Below are 20,148 nucleotides of genomic sequence, written 5' to 3'. Positions count from 1 at the left end.
CTTCTGACACGATAAATAAAAATGACAGTTCTATAGTCATTCTTTCAGTTCAGGCACCCCCCCCCCCCCAAAGATGTCTGGCCCTCCAACTCCCTGAAGCCCTTGCCAGTTTGTTCAATGGTCAGGAATTCTGGGACTTGGAGGCCAAACAGCTGGAAGGCCCCAGTTTGAGGAGGCCTGTTCCAGTGATTATCAAACTCTAGTCCTACAGGTGTTTTGGACTTGAACTCCCAGAAGCCTCAGCTGCCTAACAATTGTTCGGGGATTTGGGGAGCTGAAGTCTTCAAAGCCTGGGAAACCAAGCTTTTTGAAGCTTTGGGCCCTTCCACACAGCCCTCCTAGAATATCAAGGCAGAAAATCCCACGTTATCTGAGTGTGGACTCAGATAACCCAGTTCAAAGCAGATATTGTGGGATTTTATGTCTTGATATCCTGGGATATAGGGCTGTGTTGAAGGGCCCCTAGTCCAAACTGCCATATATTCCAGTTCAAAGCAGATATTGTGGGATTCTATGCCTTGATAGTCTGGGATATAGGACTGTGTGGAAGGGCCCGCTGATTGATAACACTCCGCCTTTTGATCTTCTATCGGCTCAGCGTCGGTCACGTGTTCAGCTAGGAACCCTCCTCGCGTCGCAGGTTCCCGAGGGAAGAGCAAGCCGGGAGGACCACTTCCGGCGGAGAGGAGTCGCGTGTTCCGGTGTGGCTGGCTGTTTTCACCATGGGCGCCAAGCGCAAAAACCCGGCTGCGGCCCAAAGGGACCAGGAGCCTCCGCAAAAACAGCGCCGGGACAATGAGGCAGCCAAAGAGGAGAAGCAGGAGGAGGAGCTCACCGGCGCCCGGCTCAAGGCCCTCTTGCGCTCCCCCAGCGCCGCCATCAAGGGTGAGCGGGCAGCATCTCGCCTTGAATCTGTTTCACCCAGTTTCACACCACTTGGGCCGCTATAGCTCAAGTCTATGGAATGCTAGGATCTGTAGCTTGGTGAGGAAACAGCACTCTTTGGCTGGGAAAACGAAAGATCTGCCAGGATTCCATAGCACTGAGCCACGGCAGTCAAAAGCGCACCTAAACTGCATTTATTCTACAGTGTAGATCAGTCACGGGCAATCTTTGGGCCTCCAGGTGTTTTGGACTTCAACTCTCACCATTCCTAACAGCCTCAGGCCCCTTTCCCCCTCAGCTGCTTTAGCAAAGGCCTGTTAGATGCACAGCTCCCAGATTGCCAAAGAATCTGTCGATGAAAGATTTACGCTGTTCAACACACGTTTCGGTCCCTTAAATAATCCCCGGAACAGACCTAAAAACCAATATGCCTTCTTGTTGTGACATCGAGGGCTGCAGAGACCCCCGCCTTCAAATTGGTATAAAAACTGCAGCGGAGAGTTCCACAGTTCCTGGGCTCCGCAATTGCAATCAACTGATGAAATGTGCCTCCAGCAGCCAACCCAGGCAGGGACGAGCAAGCCTCAATGCCTTTCCTTTACTTTCCCCAAGCCCTGACATTGTATCTTATCCCCCAATAAAAGCACCAATCACAGCCAAGCCGGGTGAGGGAAGGCGGGCGGGAGATTCAAGATTGCGGAACTTACTGTATGTATAAAGATGCCTCCAAAACTCTGTATAACCATGCTTGTAGGTGAATGATCACTACAATCGCATCCTTTTCAGCTGAATCGCAAAATAAAAGCCTCGGTCGCCACTTCTTCAACTTCTTGGACGGGAAAATCATTTCTTTTAACATTTTATCGGTCGCTTGGATTGGCTCCCTGAAAGTCTCACTGAGAAGGTAGCGGATCCTCTTTGGTGCGGTCCGGGGGTACCCTCCTTCCGAGGAGACCCATTTAAAGTTACAGGCTTCAGTTGGGCTGTGTTAATGTTAGAAATGGGGGGGGGGGGATGTGCGTCTCAAAACACTGGGTGCCTAAAAATCCTGTGAAATTCATGGGGTTGCCTCAGGTCAATAGTAGACATCATTGGATGTCTTTGCCCCACACCACTGGGCACCACTGGACTGAGTATGCATGTCCAGTGTGGAACACATCTCACCACACTAAAACAGTGGATGTGGCTCTTAATGAGACATGCCGCATTATCACGGGGTGTCTGCGCCCTACACCACTGGAGAAATTACACTGCTTAGCCGGTATTGTACCACCTGACATCCGCCAGGAAGTAGCAGCCAATAGTGAAAGGACCAAGGCAGAGACATCTCCAGCTCATCCCCTGTTTGGGTATCAGCCAGCACGTCAACGGCTTAAATCAAGAAATAGTTTTCTAAGATCTACAGAGACACTTGCTGGAACACCTCAGCAAGCGAGAGTCCAAAAGTGGCAGGCTCAAACCCAGCACCTCAATCCGTGGGTGATACCAGATGAGAGACTCCCCCCTGGGCACACAGAAGACTGGGCGACTTGGAAGGCGCTGAACAGACTGCGCTCTGGCACCACGAGATGCAGAGCCAATCTTAAGAAATGGGGCTACAAAGTTGAATCCACGACATGCGAGTGTGGAGAAGAGCAAACCACAGACCACCTGCTGCAATGCAACCTGAGCTCTGCTACATGCACAATGGAGGACCTCCTTGCCGCAACACCAGAGGGACTCCAAGTGGCCAGATACTGGTCAAAGGACATTTACTCAACTACCAAGTTTGCAAAATCTGTGTTTTCATGTATCTGTTTGTTTGTTTGTTTTGTTCTGTTAGAAATATAATACAATGGAATGATGACCCGATAAATAAATAAATAAATAATACTGGGGAAATTATACTGGTTAACTGGTATTGCACCACCTGACATTCACTAGGAAGTAGCAGCCAATAATGAAAGGACCAAGGCAGTGAAATCTCTGTTTTAAACTTTGTTTGTGTTTTTAAATATATTTAAACTGTACCCTCAATTCGCTTCTGACACCATAAATAAATAAATAAGAAACTTAAAAATTCATACAGTATGTACATCACTCAGCCTTTTGTGGAGCATAGATTCAAGTTAAAATCCAGATAAACTAAATCATCTTTAAATTGAGCCAAGTATGAATCTGTAGATAAAAAACCCTCTTTATTTATTAAGCTGATAATTTTAATGAAAAAGACTTGTTCTTCTTTTTCCAGGTTTAGAAACATTTGTGTCTTTAGCTAAATGTTTACCATCAGGAGAACGGTATGATGTCGTAGAGGGATACGTAAAAGTTTCTGTTGAATGTGCAGAAATTTTAAAACTTCTGGATGGTGAAAGACGCCCTGAAAGTGAGGTCAGTATTTTGGTCACATACAATCAAATGTGTACTTGGGAGTGTACTCCAGTATTATTATTTTTTTTTTAAATCTAAGTTAGAATAGATTGTTGGCATTAAGAATCTGTGTGAGGCACTTAACAGTTCTTTTTAGATCTTCTGAAATTTATATTGTTGTCTTTTGGGTATGTGTTGAGTTGCTACTCAACTTTTTAATCTTGTCTTTCAGGATTCTATTCCATTGTTTCCCAACTTTCTTTGTAATTGTATACCAGTTTCAAGACTTTGGTTACATTTTCTCAACACTGGATATGCTTGTTTATATTCATATTCCGTACAATTGCAGTCCACAGTTCTGTCCTGAATGCCAACAGGAGCTTTCCTTTCCAAAATTTCACTTAATATTCTATGTTCTGATTTAAAGTTTATAGCAGGGGGTGGAACCTATGTTTTGCTGCATTTTTGCAACTTTACCTAGTGTTGCAGTAAAGAATATTTTATTTAGGATGAGGCCTCAACCCTTTTAGTAATATTGTCTGTTTGTTCAATTTTTACTACAAAAAGAAATATATATATATATTTCAATGTTGCAGATGCTCCTAATCTTCCAAGCTCTGGAAATTATTTTGCTGCGAACAGCAAGCGATCTGTCCCATTTTCATGTTGTGGGAATGAATATTGTTAAGAAGATGCTCAATAAATACATGAAATTAATTTATGCAGCTCTGTATTCTGAAGGACATCGGTAAGTCTGCTGTAAGACAAAGGTGCAAAATCTGAAATAGGTTTTCTCTGAACACACCATGAAACAACAGCTCCATTGCCTGTTACTCTGCTTACTTAGACCATAGAAGAGATCTTAGAAGAACACAAAGTATATTTTATTTAGGATGGTGGTTTTTTTCAGGGTTGTTGTACTTGCACAACCTTATCAGATTCTGCTTTGGACAGAGGGCAAACAGATGCCAGTCTGTGAATAACCATTGAATTTGCTATGTTTTTTGCATACGTGTTTATTTGTGTATGTTGAAAGCTGCAGAGAAAGTAGACATGAATGGATACTCGCTTCTTGATTCTTCAGCTACAAAATTCAGAGAGAGCATTGGACATTTTGAAGTATTGCATATTGTGATAAAATCATTGATAATACACTACAAATTGATCTGGTCTAAATCAGAAATAGGGAAACTATGGCCAGTTTTTTGTTGGAAGTGACATGATCGCACTTCTGGTTTTCTAGAAACATATTTTGTGGTCTTCTGGGGGAATGTGGGGGGGGCAAAAAGTGGCCCCCAATTCAGTTGCTAAGCCTGGCCTACAACAAAATGCTAGCTCCAATGAGAAAAGACCCATTCAAACAGTGAGCTTTATATATGTGATGATATTCAGTTGATTAAATTAGTCTTCTCTATTTGGGGACTTAGGCTGTTGTATTTCATGGCATCCAAACATTTGCTGCAGTGGCAGGCCGTTTCACAATATGAAATGGTGGCCACAACATTGAAATGAGCTTTGAAAACCAGAATTGAATGGAGACTTTACCTGGAAAAGTAGTTTAATGTAAAATACATTGTCTGCAATTTTAATCCATTCTTCTGAAAGCAAGAATACCCAAAATGCATGTTCCTCCCATATATCTTCAGCCATGGTTAATTTAGCTGAAAACAGCCTTCATTTCCTGGATGTCAAGTCACACTTTTTAATTTCTCTCTGGTGTGTTTGCCTGTGCATTGTTTAAACAATATCTTCTCTCCCACTGTATTTGTATAGACTCTCTCGTCTGTGTCTCACCTTGCTGTCAGCAATGGTAACACAGGGGCCAGATGCTGCAAGGGATGTCTACACCCATTTTGATTTCAATAATAAATTCCTACCTAGTTTAGTAAAGAAAAGAGATTATAAGGTAAGAGTAAATCTACACATTTGTAAACTGATTACTCTGTAATTATAGTTTTCTCTATGTCCAATGCACAGTAAGAGTTAACAAGCCAGTCATCTATTTTATTTCTGTTTGTTCTTCTAGATATTAGCAGTATTAATTGATGTGTTGTGAGAAAACATTAAGCTACATAGTTTTTTAAAAAAAAAAATGTAGGCACCACTTCCTTGAAAATGACAGGCTAGAATTCTACGATGTCTCCTTTGTTATGTGTGAATAAACAGCTAGCATCTCCTGGTTTGACCCTCCCAAATCTACTTTTCCAGAAAGTAGCTGGACTGGACAAAGTTCAGCTGGCGATCAGGAACTTTTAACCATTCCTTTATCACTCCTGGTGTTTTCATAAATTCCTCACTGTATAACCAAACTGACCTGAATTGTGTGACAATTTGAGTTCTAGAGTGAAAATGGACAGATATGCTCCATTTTTCTTTGCTGCATACTGCAAACTCATATAGTGTAGTTTTCCTGAATTTATAGAGTATTATCCTGCTTATAGAGTATTATCTGCGGATGTGAGAGCTGGACCATAAGGAAGGTTGAGCGAAGGAAGATTGATGCTTTTGAACTGTGGTGCTGGAGGAAAGTTCTGAGAGTACCTTGGACTGCGAGAAAATCCAACCAGTCCATACTTCAAGAAATAAAGCCTGACTGCTCATTGGAGGGAAAGATAGTAGAAGCCAAGATGAAATAGTTTGGCCACATCATGAGAAGAAATGAAAGCTTAGAGAAGACAATGATGCTGGGGAAAATGGAAGGAAAAAGGAAGAGGGGCCGACCGAGGGCAAGATGGATGGATGGTATCTTTGAAGTGACTGGATTGACCTTGAAGGAGCTGGGGGTGGTGACGACCGTCAGGGAGCTCTGGTGTGGACTGGTCCATGAAGTCACAAAGAGTCGGAAACGACTGAACGAATGAACAACAACAACAATCCTGCTTAGTACTTGGATCGGAGACCACTAATGAATACTGTAAGCTATATTTCAGAAGAAGAAACTGGCAGAACTACCTCTGAGCATTCTTTGCCCAAGTAAATATGAATTTAATGTGTCACCAAAGTTGACAGAGGACTTAAAGGCACAACCACACACAGACTGAACATTAACTTTGCAGTGATTAATACTTAAATGCAGCCCATGACAAAAAGAAACTGCTGGTACAGAAATATCATAGGCTGGAGCCAAGAAGGAACTAGTATTTTCCTTGTGCTTACTTTTTGTACTTCTTCATACCACCACTTTGGAGGCAGTGAATGACAGACCGCTTTATTAAACATATACAAGAAATATCTGAATAATCACTTGACTGATGGACTGCTGTAATCTGTATTGTTGTATTTAGGATTGCATTTAAAGAGAGTTATGAGTTACTAATCCCATTTATCCTATATTTATTGCCTCAACATTTGTTTAGGGCAAACCTGATGTCCGTATGGCATATATCCAGTATGCTCTTTCTTTTTTTATTGCTGGTGATAATACAATCCTTGTCAATGTTCTGGAGCTAAAAGGTATTTTTCACTCTTTCCAGTATTCTGCCTATTTGGGATATTAAAGGTTTTTAAATGAAGTGATAGAGGTTTTGGGGGCTGTGCAGATTCATTTGCCTAGGATTCGTATTGGCAAAGTGTATAATGGGATAAAATTGTGAAACCTTCAGAAGATTTGGTTGCTATTTACATGAATAGTGAATGGCAGGTGCAAGGATAAAAATGCATGCGAGATATTGCTACAGTGTGTAATGAATGAGACAATCTGTTGTCCATTCTAGAGAGGAACAATTCAAGAGTGTCTTCCCAATGTTTCAGGTTAATTGGAAGTCAGTGTGGGTTTAAATTAATTATTTTATAATGTTTATATTTATTATTGATGTATTTGGGATGTTGTTTGTATGATTTTAAGATGTAAGCCGCAATAGATGCAGGCGAAACGTCAGGAAAAATGCCTCTAGAACATGGCCATATAGCTCGAAAAAACCCACAAGAACCTATTGTTGTTGTTGTTGTTGTGTTTATATCTGTTCCCTTTTGATTTCCCTTGTAGACTGCAACATATTTTAATATATCAGTGATAAGGTTCAGTGAAACAGATGTTATTTTTAAAATGCTTACTGTTTTCCTATTATGATTTTAACATCTTCAAATGGCTTATAGATTTTATTCCAGATATTTTCAGAACTGGCTTAAAGGAAGATCGGATTTCTACAATTAGTCTTCTGCTTTCCACATTGGCATCTAAGGTACACCCTTGAAATGGCTTCATCTGTAGTATTGATGAATGTAATGAAATGGATTCATCTGTAATATTTTCTTTTAGTTCTTCAAATAGTTTTGTTGTGGTTTTTCAAAAAATATCCAATTACCAATTTCTTAATGTTTTGCTGCATTTTAGTGTTTGTCAGCATTTCTACCATGGATTGACTGATTACAAAATGCTTTAAAGACAGGAACCTAAAATTTGTTTGTGCTGAGTTTTAGACAACAAAGACACTAGTGTTGCAAGCACCCACTTTTATGTATTATTAAATGTAATATATAAGCATCCTTTGTATGGTGAGGGAAAAAGAATACTGAAGGCATTAAATTTAATTGTTTATGATGTGTTTGAAAGTAAATTCCTCCATAGCCTCTTTTGGGACTTCAAAAGAATGCATTTTCTAGACATATAAATATGTTAGTCTGTTGTAGCAGAAACAGCAAGTTGTTATGATAGTTTAAAAACTAAGAACAAATGTTCATTCCACTGTTGATCTTCTAATGTGGTCAATGATGTCATCTGTCAGTAATGTCTGTATTCCAAAAGTAGGAAAAAGTCCTGAAAAATATAAATAGATACAAATCTGTCATCAAAACAGCAGTGTTTAGAAACCAAGATGAGAATGTTTCCCTTTCTTGGAAACATTGTTAATGTTTGCATGTAGATAAATCAAAGTACAGTAAACCAAAGCTTAAAAACTTGCCACAGAAGAGTAAAACAAACGTAGCCAAACATAAAAGATAAACCACAATGTATGTCTTTTTCTTATTCTTTGAGATATTTCCTTCAATACATAAATATTACGACACTTTTTAGTGACATAAAATGACTCCTGTAGCCAGCCCTGAAGTGTAACTTGAGATCTTTCAGCACTTTTGTTATGCACTAGAACATAATTAAATAAATAAAACCTGGTTTTAAAAATCTGTCTTATTCTTGAAATGTGAGCATGAATTTTGTTTATTCCTAGGTGGTTCAGAATAAAAATATCAGCAAGACCCAGAAAGTACGTTTTTTTACTGCAGAAGTATTGAGCCACATTGCTTCACTCTACCGCTGGAATGGAATTGCTGATGTTGACACTGAAGATGTGAAGGTATAGCAAGTCCTTACCATCTTTTGTTTTACTCCTCTTGCAGCAAATCTGACAGAGGTTTCCTTGTCTCTTAATCCAAGAAGTAAAAAAAGAATGCCTGACTAGGCCCAGCTTTAGGTAGTAAATTTCTAACTGTGATAAGTTATTACCTATAAAGCCCTTAACAATTCGGGACCAGCCTATTTCACAAACTGCATCCCCATTTACAAACCAGCTCGGGCACTGCGGTCTGCAGAGGAGGCCCTGCTCTCGTTCTCACCCCTGTCCTAAGCGTGACTGGTGAGAGAGGGGGCCTTCTCTGTGATTGTTTCCCACCTCTGGAACTTCTTCTCCAAAGAAGTAAAAATGCCCCCTACCTTCTTCTCATTTAAAAAACAACTAAAACACGCTTTAACTTTAGGAGGAGGACTGGTACATCATGTATTATACTTTCAACTGGAAACATGCTGACCTACCCTGGCTTGTTGAGCTGCAGTTCTTATTAAAGTATTTTAGCTTTATTAGATCCTCCAGTGGCATAGTGGGTTAAATCCCTGTGCCGGCAGGACTGAAGACCAACAGGTCACAGGTTTGAATCCGGGGAGAGGATCCCTCTATCAGCTCCAGATCCTCATGCGGGGACATGAGAGAAGCCTCCCACAAGGATGATAAAACATCCAGGCGACCCCTGGGCAATGTCCTTGCAGACGGCCAATTCCCTCACACCAGAAGCGACTTGCAGTTTCTCAGGTTGCTCCTGACATGACCAAAAAAAATGATCCTTATGTGGCTGCATGCTTGATTGATTTGGATTGATTAAGTTCTATTTAACTATTTGAATATCTTGTTTTGTTGTTCTTATATTGTTTTGTTTATTTAATTTAGTTGTGTATTGGTTATTATTCATCTTTGGCATTGAATGTTTGCCATTTTTCTGTTGGAAACCACCCCGAGTCCCCTCAGGGAGATAGGGCTAGTTAAAAATAACATTCTTTGTTGTTGTTATTTGATACATAACAAGATTAGTGAACACCAAACAAGATCACTATGCTGGCTTTTGCATTCAATCACACATCAGACACTTCCCTAGTGTCTAGGACTGTGTAATGAATCAGCGAATAATGCATGCAGATCCGAGTAGGATGGCCGTTTGCGGCTGACAGATGGTAATTTTGTCAGCACTGATTGTTTTTAAGTGCAGGCCTATTATTATTACTATTACTATTATTATTTAATTGGTGCCATAAATACAGTAAATAAATAAATACATATTTGGGAAAATGATGTTTGGTTTTAAGTGATTGTGAATTATTTTGCATGTGAATACAAAAGAAACTCCATGAGTTTTTATTTTCTGCTTCCTTGCACTTAAGACATGCAAGACACACATTTAATCCTCAGACTACAATGAAATGTTAATACAAATATGGTGAAATGTTTTTGGCCAATTCTTAAGAATCTCCCATAAAAGGTTTGGGACTTAATTAATTTTAACAATGGAAACCTCCTACTTACATTACTAGAATTCATTGTAGAATTCGAGTTGTGAGAAGAGTAAGAAATATTATTACTATTATTAAACCATTTAAATTATTTAAATTGTTTAATATATTATATCTTTTAAAATCATTATAAAATATTAATATTGTTTTAAGGTTTGAGATTGGTTGTATTATACATTATCCTGAGATGTCTGGAGAAAGGGTGGATATAAAGATTTTAACCAACATCCCCTCTTTAAACTTTCTATTCTGCGCAGGCATCACAAGATCCAGAGGAAGCAGGAAAAGTGGTAGTGAGAGAATTGGTTCATAATTTTTTAATGGATCTCTGCTGCTCTCTGAAGCATGGAATTAATTTTTATGACCCAAGTCTTGGCACGTCTGGAAGGTATTCAAGTTATCTGGTACTTAACCTCTTCTTTTTCTTTCCTCCTCTTCCTTATTACTATTTTCAGCTTGCTTAGATTCAAAGCAAAATTTGGTACAGTACTGTTTTGTCTTATTTTGTATTCTATGTATGCTGAACCCCATATAGAGAAGAAGGAGTGATATAGTAAGGTTTTCAGAATGTTTTAATTATGTACAAGCAGAGCTTCAGGGATGGACTGTGATCATACTCCCATCCAGTGCTTTTAAAAAGTTGATATTTTGGACTCAGTTCCATATTGACTCTAGAATTGTAGTCCAAAAAGCAATCTTTGTAAGACCAGGTCTTATCCTCGAGGTGTTGGATTTGGAAGCTCCCCAACTGTTCTCCCGATACCATTTTTTCTCATTCTCTCAGCAAAGAATGGACAAAAGTTCAGTAGGGTTGTTCTACTTGCAGAGATGTTTCCATCAGTGGAACCGAAAGGGAGCTACTGTTGTATATGTTCTCCGATCTCAAAAGTAGGCTTTCATATGCCGCAAAGGACATAAAGACAGAATAAAATCCTGTTGCACTAGGGACTGGGCATTAGTACAGTGTTGAACAGGCCATTGCCTGTGGTCTGCATATGAAGCCAAAGCAATTTTGTTTGCTTTGTTAGATTTGTAAAAGGGCATGGGACTCTTTGGTTTGAGTTAAACAGATATTTTCCCAATGACATTTAGTTCGTGAAAGCCTGCCTAGCAAAGGGTCTTTGAAAATGTTGGGTTTCCTTGTCATTGTTTTTTTTTTCCAGGTAGATTGGTGGGTTGGAACTGCACAGATTGGAATTACAAGAGAAAGAAGTGTTCTCTTTTCCCATCACAAAACCAGTCTGTGTAAAGTTTCCAATCTTGATTGTGAGGTATCTCTGTATTCACTCCAGAGTAAAAAAAAAATTAAAATAAAACTAGTTGCAATTGCTTCTCTGCACTAACAGATTCTAGCCACCGGTTCAACCATCCACAGCTTGAATATATATATAGATGTAGATATATAGATATGGAAAGCAAACAGATTTTGCCTTTTTATATAAGGATACAATTTTATTGTGCCATTGTTTATTATGGGACTTGAGCATCTATAGATCTTTGAGGGGTCCTGTAATCAAAATCCAGTGGATCAATCAATCAATCTCACCCCATCTTCCCATGGGGACTCAGGGTGGCTTACAACATAAAAGGCAACAATTCAGTTCCATAGAAAAAAAACAATAAATTAAACAATACAGGTAAATAGTATAAACATCAAATCAGAAAACAAATCATAATCAAAGACCAATATAACACATTTCACAGCAGCAGTAAAAAAACAAAACAACAACAACATTAAATGCCATACCCAGAGTTAAAAAGTCACACCCAGAGTTTAAAGCCATATCCACAAAACCTTTCCCTTTTTGGTAAAGCCAGATCTTCAAGCATTTGGTTCTACATATGCCTACATAGGTAGGTTTTTAGTTGCTTCTCAAAGGATACCAAAGGCTCAGTCTATTCACTACACCTCTGAAGTCACATCTGCTTTGGTTTTCAGCTAAGGGTGTTAGGGACCGGTCATTTTATAACTTCTTTTTTGAAATGTAGAAGATAACTGTAAGATCTTTAATTTTGAACTGATATTTTCCTGATATCTGTCTGAATGCCCTCCTCTCTGTATTTAAGTTTCATCATGGTGTAACATTGTCAGTTCCACCTTAAGCAATATCCCTTTTGGATTTTGTTTATTTTATCTCCTACTGCTATATCATTTCAATTTGCCATATTTAATTGCATATTTATCCGATGAAAACTGTTATAAGTACATAAATTGTTGTGCATGTGAGGAACAGTAACAGTATATTTGCCATAGTTCCCCTTTAATATTGTAAAGAGAAATATAATTAAAAGTAGAACATTTTCTTTAGGGATAGATATGAAGAGTCCAGTGGTTGATAAACTAACATGAAGTGTTTATATATGCATTGCTCTTATGGGAAAATGCTGATCAAGATTCTTGCCTCACTACAATTGAGACATTCATCCCATCTCAATTTGTTCTTTGTCTCAAATTCTCCCTAGTGTTTCTGAGCTGAGTTGACATGATAGCTATTTTGTTAGTGGCAATAGATGAGGAGAATAAGATTGATAGGCTGGTATCCAGCTTTGCTTTTAAAAACTCCAATGGACCTCTCTTCATTGAGAACTTTTAGGTTTTTGATGGGCACCTGTCGAGGATATTTTAGATTTCCGGATTAGCAGTGAGTTGAGGCTGTATGACCCATAGTGTCCATTCCAACCTAGCCCTCTACTTCTGTGCTTCTGGATGGTCATGCAGTAGCCCTCTGAGAAAGAATGATTCCTCTTTACAGAGAGATAATTTATATCTATATGTGTAATTAAAATTGTCCTATACACACTTTTGTTCATAGAGAAAAGCTTAAAAATAGAATATCAAATAGAAAGCTGAGAAAAAAATAACAAAACTTCAAGAGTTTTAGGGAATTCCCAGTTAGGCATAAAACAGTGCAATATCTGGACTGTCACCTCCTACTGGGTCAGATTTGAAACAGGCTATCTTTCTTTCAAATCAAAAGAAATGATGTTCATCTAAAGGCAGTTACTGTTTGTTTTTCTTCGTGAATAACAAATTTTCCCAGTTATCTGAGGCATATATAGTAGGTCTTCCATATCTACAGATTCTGCATGCACAGATTCAACTATCCACAGTTTGGAAAAATGTTAAAACCAAAATTCCAAAAAAACAGATCTTTATTCTATCATTTTATATAAGAGACATCCTTTACTATGCTATTGTACATAATAATATTTAATCATCCATGGATTTTGGTTCCTGGAACCAAATCCCAATTGATACTAAGGGCCTGCTATATGTAATCCCTCATTGTAATGAGACATCACAAGCTGCATACATCCAAGGAAGAATTTGGACTCTGGACTATACTAAAGGTAAAGGTTTCCCCTGACATTAAGTCTAGTTTTATCTGACTCTAGGGGGTGGTGCTCATCTCCATTTCTAAGCCACAGAGCCGGCGTTGTCCATAGACACCTCCAAGTTCATGTGGCTGCCATGACTGCATGGAGCACCATTACTTTCCTGCAGAAGTGGTATCTATTGATCTACTCGAACTGCTAGGTTGGCAGAAGCTGGGCCTAATGGCAGGAGCTCACCCCCGCTCCCTGGATTTGAACCACTGACCTTTTGGTTAGCAAGTTCGGCAGCTCTGTGGTTAACCCACTGTGCCACCAGGGGCCCTCTGGACTATATCCAGTTGTTAATCCCAACTAGAGTAGGTCTATCGAATTGGAGGGAACTTTGAAAGTCGGAAGTGAAGTGTGTATTCCACAGGGTTCAGTAACTCTCACTAGGACTAAGTCAAGGGTGGGACCTGTCCAGCAGTCTTTTGTTGCTGAACTTCAACTTCCAGCATTCATCACCATGGATGGTGCTGACTAGACGTGCTGGGAGCAGTAGTTCAGCAACATCAAAACGGCTGCACAATTTCCACCATTATGTAGCCATCTGTTTATCAAACTGCAGTTTGCTTAACATGTTTCTTTCAAAAGGGAGAAAAAATTGAAAAGCAGCATATGAAACTTATGGAGTCTGATCCTTAAAAAGTAAAAAAAAAATCTTAGTATCTGATCTCATGTGACTGCAGTAGATGCCAGTTGTTGTTATGATAGTAAACTAACTGATACTACAATAATTATTTTTGTCTCAAAATCTGCCTTTATTAGAGGAGGGAACTTAGTGCTCCTGCGCTTTCTCTTGAGTTTGAAGACTGCTGTGGAGGATGAAATGGTGGCTGATCTTATGATGAACATTTTCAAAGTGTGCCCAGATTTACTGAACAGATACTTTAAGGAGTCCCAGTATTCTTTTGTTCCCAGACTAAAATCAGCATGGCTGGACAACATGAAATTATTGAGAAAGGTATGATTTTTATATAAACTGTTCTATTTGTGCATAGGAATTGCTGTTACCAACATTTCTGCTATGATTACAGTCCTAGTAATTAAATTAATTTCCTTGATGTGAACCTCTATACTTTCTCTTCTGTATCAGGAATGAGCAGTCTTATGCATGATCCTACTGCCTGTGTGTACTGATACTTAAATTACTGCATTTTGCACTCATTGTCATTTTTGCACTGCCTTTGAAACCAGCCCCATATCAGTAGTGCAGTGGTCTCTATGTCAGTTTGTGCATGAATAAGTGAGGCGGGCACAATACTCTCCAGATAAGGTCCACATTGACATACTATCCTAATCCAATTAATTCCATTTGTGTGTAATGTAAACATTTTTCACACTAAACAGTAAGCAAGAACATTGTAGTTGAGCAATTACTTTTTTGTACCCTTTTACTTTGTTTAGTTGCTAACTGCTCTGACTGCTTCAGAAAGAGTACAATATTAACTAAAACAGGTTATTTAATCATGGACAGTATATGATTTATCTTTCACTGTATTTACTGAACTCTTCCATTGCATCTGCACCAGGGCTCCCCTGTGTGGGTTGCTAAAGAAACAGTTATGTGGCTGATACATTTTGGATTCAAGATTATCTAGCTAGTATAAATTGAACTAATAGTAAGTGTTGCTAGTGTCAAAAATGTGTGGCTGATATGTTTTTATTTAACCAGTGTGAGATAAATTAGGTCAGCATTGATTCATAGCCTTCCATGATCATGCATATTTTCTATTCTAGACAGTGGTTGTATCTTATTAAATATTAAAATGAAATCCTTTAAAAGAAATAACTTTTAAAAAGTTATTTTTAAAAGAAAAAGATATGATAAGAAAGCAGTGCTCCTGCTGAATTAAAGGATGCTATCGGTGTATTGCATTAATTTCTTTCATTTGGTTATCAGAGATTATGAGACTATATGGATGATACTCTTACAATCTCAAAAGTGACTGGGTGAAAATAAGGTCTAAGATAGTTAGTTAACAAAATACTTCTCTTATTTGACAAAGATGTATAAATATTAGATTTGGTGGGAAATATAGCAAGTGGGAGTGCAGTTTTTCTGAAAAAGATTCCCACACTTTAACAAGAGTCTGGCAGGTTTAAAAAACCTCAGAAGAATTCTTTCCCTTCATATTTGTTTATTTTTGTCTTTTAACATTTTTTGCCAAATTTGGAGTATAGTTTTTGAACATAGATGTTTGTGATGGATCCCTTTTCCAGCTGGCCCCATAGCTCCAACCTAAGAACCTGCCAGTCATCCTCCCCTTGTCCCCTTGATTATAGCATTCATAGTCTCATTAGTATTGTTTTAAAAGTTGTTTCTTCTTCTTCTGAATTTTCAGATCTATGAGGCTCAGCCAGAAATTTCCAATGCTTTTAAAACCACAGAGTTCATTCCACTTCCTCGATTGCTTTCTATGGTGATGGTGACAACCATTCCTGCAGTGTGCAATAAAGCTATGTTCACCCAAGGATTAAATGTGAGAACTTTTAAAAATCTGTCAGAATTAGTCCTTTGCTGTTTCCTTACTGTTCAGTTGTAGGAACTCATTTACTACATTTATGTCCTTTAGCGTTACAAAGAGAAAGCTGTGCAAGCCTTAGACTCTCATGCTCCCCCACCTCTGGTTCAGGCATGTCAATGAGTTTGGAAGTATTTTTCTGTCAGTGTAAAAGTTAAACCATAACAAACATTGACATGTACTTGCTTTAACTAACCATAGTTCAATTTTACCATGGTTTAAAGAAAGTCAGTATCTTGAAGCTTAAAGATACCTTTATTTTTGTAACCATTGCTTGTTTTGTTTCAAGTGTAATATTAAGTACTCTTTAAAGATGCACAATCGACCTCTGTTTAAATACCTCCAAAGATAGAGTCCACCAGCCTCTAGGCAGGAAAAATGAAATGCAAAGATATAGGATAGTAATACCTAGTTTGAAAGCAGCACATGTGAAAAGGATCTAGCGGTTTTAGTAGACCAAATCCAAACATGAGTCAACAGCATGTAGTAGCAGCCAAACGAAAAGGCAATGAAATTCTGGGCTGTATCAACAACATGTTAACATCTTAAGTGTTCAAATTCATTTTCAGGTCTCCATTCTGTCAAGGTTCTTTTGAATTCTGATCCAGTTCTCTGGGATAATTACCTCACAGCTAATTTGATGTCTTCTGCAAATTTGATAAACGTGCCTGAGTGATTTATCAAACTGTTAAACAACACCTGGCCCATGGCAAATCTCTGAGTCACCCCACTAGTTTATCATTAATATATATTTTATAAATTGATATTTATAAAATTATGTTATTATGTGTAGGAAGCCCTGTGCCATATCAATTATACATTGTTGATTTTATTCATTGTAATATAATTGTGCATTGCCCTCAAATCCTGATTGGACACAGGTCTGGAAGGAAATATTTCACTTAAAGCAAACAGCTTTGGATGGGCAAAATAGTTTGCTTTTTCAGAAAGCACTGCTGGCAAGTACAGCCTCGAAATAGTTATAGAAGTGAAATAATTTGTTAGTAATTACCACATTTTTGAGTATATCACCATCCTCTGGGCCCTTGGAAAAATAATATCTTGGGCCCCAAAGTAAGGCACTATGCATATAGTCTCTTAAAATGTTTTAGCTGTAGGCCTCATTTTAGGTTTCTGCATTCTTATTCGACATCCAATGACCTTTATATCACTCCTTTCTCTGAACTTTTTCTTGATTATCTTCGGATTTGTTTTCAATATTTTCATTATGTTGTTGTATTTAAAATTCAAAGTACATTGATTAAATGTGGAAGAATTGTAAGCACAATAACAGGGTATTTCTTTTTTATTTTAGATAGCCAGTAAAACAGTGAAACACACAATATTTTCAATTCTATCAGTTGTTCTGAAACGAGCACTGAAGAACATGGAGTACTGTCTGAGTGAGAAGATATGGGAGAAGTCCGAAATATATACTCCATCTGTCATGCAGGAATTTGTGCAGCAATACAGGGAGGCACTCAGCAAGGTACCGAGCAAGATTTATGGAGCACTAAATGTTTCAGAAAACTGTCCACCTTTTTCTGTATCTAAAATGTTCAAAAGAGTATAAGTTTCACCTGTATTTTGATGGCTTTCTGGTGACTTATTCTTTCAGTGCTTGCAAATTAAAATTACATTAATTTGAGGAGTGGTTTCCTCTTTTATCAGTTCTTCTTGCCAAAGAGGTTTGCATAGGACTGCATTTTAGAGACATGGTCCTAAGGTTTGCCCATAGAAAGAGGGAGCACCTCCTTGAATCATTTTTGCATGTGTGCAAAAGCTCTTTTAAAAGCTCTTTTTTTAAAAAAGTGACATATAGTATGTTCTTTATATTTCTTGCCCAAATGCTTCTGCAAATTAAAATAACCTGGATTCGTCTTTCTGATAGCGGTCTGGTCCCTAACCCATCAGTTAAGTGGGGGCTTCCTGTATTTACCTTTGTAGTATATTGTTTGAAGTTCTCTATGGTTGTAAGATGTTAATAGATGAAGGGTAGAATGTTAAAGTTCTATTGTTATTTTAAGGATTTTGTTATGTAGCAGGGATGATTTGAGCATGAAAGCCTGAATGAAAGATTGGACGACTCCGAAGAGTTAGGATAATTGTAGCTTCTTGACATTTCAGTTGTGTGCTGTGTTAGAAATAAAGAAGGTTTTTTTTCAATTTTTCAAAGCTGAAGCTCCATAGCATTTTGAATTTCTGAACGCTCAATAATGTTTCTTTAACTTGTAACATTTGAATTAAACACTTTCTTCTTTAAATAGTTCATACAGACTAGGAAGGATATGCATATATTAGTAGTTGCTATGAAACCAATGGAAATATTGACATTAAAAGGTCTATACTTTTTATTTTGCTTCTGACCAGCTGAGAGGAGCAAAAATAAACCTTCCACAGAAAAAAAATTCTCTTGAGATTAAAAATATTTATTATTATTTGTAATTATCTCCACAAATGAACCATTGAATTAAACATCCATCTGAGTAAACCATCCAATTTATTTGAACAATTAATCTTGAGATTTGAGAGATTTCAGCATTTCAATTGTGATTTGTTCTTCTCTCATTGTTACTGTCTTTAATATCCTTTCAATAATTCTCGATCCAGAAGCAACCACAAGCAAGTTTATTGAAATCGTGAAAACCTGCTCACGGGCCTTCATACCGAGAGGCTGCAGAACCAACTACCTTCAGGGCGTTACCCCTGAAACAGCTGCCTTGTTGGAAAACTATTACAGGCTCCACAACGAAGACCCATTTAGTGAGCAAACCCTCCAGGCAGCGCAGAGCATTGTGTCCTCCATCTCTGAAGCCAAGAAAGAACAGTGGATCAAGCTGATCACAGAGGCCGACATGGGCAGGAGCAGCCAGAAGGCGTGGAGGCTGCTGAGACGGTTGAGCAATGACCCCTCACAAACTAATACCCACGCCAACATAAAGGCAGATCTTGAAGAATGGGAAACCCAACTTTGCCATCAAAGTAGAAAAGAAACCAATAGCCAGGCAACCAGAGATTGAGAACAACAACCTCCATGAACCCTTTACACCTACTGAATTGGACATGGCTCTCAATAAATGTAAAAATGGCAAAGCAGGTGGCCTGGATGATCTACGGATGGAACAAATCAAGAACTTTGGTCCCAAAGCAAGGCGCTGGCTGCTGGAGCTGATGAACAACTGCACGGCATCCTGTCAGATCTCCAAAATCTGGAGGAAAGCAAGAGTCATCGCCATCTTGAAGCCAGGCAAAGACCGTAATGACCCAAAAAGCTGCAGACCAATCTCCCTGCTGTGCCACCTCTACAAAGTTCTGGAGATACTTATTTTGCATAGAATTATGGAAAAAATAGACCCATGTCTGATTCCACAGCAAGCTGGCTTCAGGAAAGGCAAAAGCTGCCTCACGGGGTGTCTGCGCCCTACACCACTGGAGAAATTACACTGCTTAGCCGGTATTGCACCACCTGACATCCGCCGGGAAGTAGCAGCCAATAGTGAAAGGACCAAGGCAGAGACATCTCCAGCTCATCCCCTGTTTGGGTATCAGCCAGCACGTCAACGACTTAAATCTAGACATAGTTTTCTAAGATCTACAGAGACACTCGCTGGAACACCCCAGCAAGCAAGAGTCCAAAAGTGGCAGGCTCAAACCCAGCACCTCAACCAATGGCTGATACCAAATGAGAGACTCCCTCCTGGGCACACAGAAGACTGGGCGACTTGGAAGGCACTGAACAGACTGTGCTCTGGCACCATGAGATGCAGAGCCAACCTTCAGAAATGGGGCTACAAAGTGGAATCCTCGACATGCGAGTGTGGAGAAGAGCAAACCACTGACCACCTGCTGCAATGCAACCTGAGCCCTGCTACATGCACAATGGAGGACCTTCTTGCAGCAACACCAGAAGCACTCCAAGTGGCCAGATACTGGTCAAAAGACATTTAACCAACTACCAAACTCACAAGTTTTGTATTTTTCTATTTGTTTACTTTATTCTGTTAGAAATGTAATATAATGGACTGGTTGCTCTGACACGACAAATAAATAAATAATATCCTTTCAGGAAAACCTAAATATTTATTTTTAATAAGGGTAATATTTGGCAAGTTTTCATATGTCTTTGTAGGACAAAGTCTTTCTTTTCTACTTCTGCTTTGCAAATAATTATGCACAGACATACTGGAATGGCCCTCTTGTGTAATCTGTCAGCTGATGCCGGCCTTTTTTTCTCTCAAA

At 38.7% G+C, this 20,148-nt stretch overlaps 1 protein-coding gene across 2 annotated transcripts in view; it reads left to right on the top strand.

Moving 5' to 3' along the window:
* The first annotated feature begins 657 nt into the window (after nt 1-657).
* The window catches only part of URB1 (URB1 ribosome biogenesis homolog), a 66,566-nt gene continuing 47,075 nt past the window's right edge, over nt 658-20,148 (top strand). The window contains exons 1-11 of one of the 2 annotated variants that reach the window (XM_060770430.2): nt 658-885; nt 3,116-3,255; nt 3,831-3,982; nt 5,008-5,140; nt 6,591-6,687; nt 7,330-7,415; nt 8,403-8,528; nt 10,267-10,397; nt 14,153-14,348; nt 15,730-15,867; nt 17,225-17,398. In XM_060770430.2, the coding sequence (XP_060626413.2) occupies nt 723-885; nt 3,116-3,255; nt 3,831-3,982; nt 5,008-5,140; nt 6,591-6,687; nt 7,330-7,415; nt 8,403-8,528; nt 10,267-10,397; nt 14,153-14,348; nt 15,730-15,867; nt 17,225-17,398 (1,536 nt within the window). In that variant the 5' untranslated portion in view covers nt 658-722. Of the gene's footprint in view, nt 886-3,115; nt 3,256-3,830; nt 3,983-5,007; nt 5,141-6,590; nt 6,688-7,329; nt 7,416-8,402; nt 8,529-10,266; nt 10,414-14,152; nt 14,349-15,729; nt 15,868-17,224; nt 17,399-20,148 lie in introns of those variants that run through there. The other variant, XM_060770431.2, reaches the window with a different exon arrangement.

The sequence above is a fragment of the Anolis sagrei genome, chromosome 3 (genome assembly GCF_037176765.1).
Source record: "Anolis sagrei isolate rAnoSag1 chromosome 3, rAnoSag1.mat, whole genome shotgun sequence".
Lineage (NCBI taxonomy): Eukaryota > Metazoa > Chordata > Lepidosauria > Squamata > Dactyloidae > Anolis > Anolis sagrei.
This window is presented reverse-complemented; position numbering and strand designations above follow the sequence as displayed.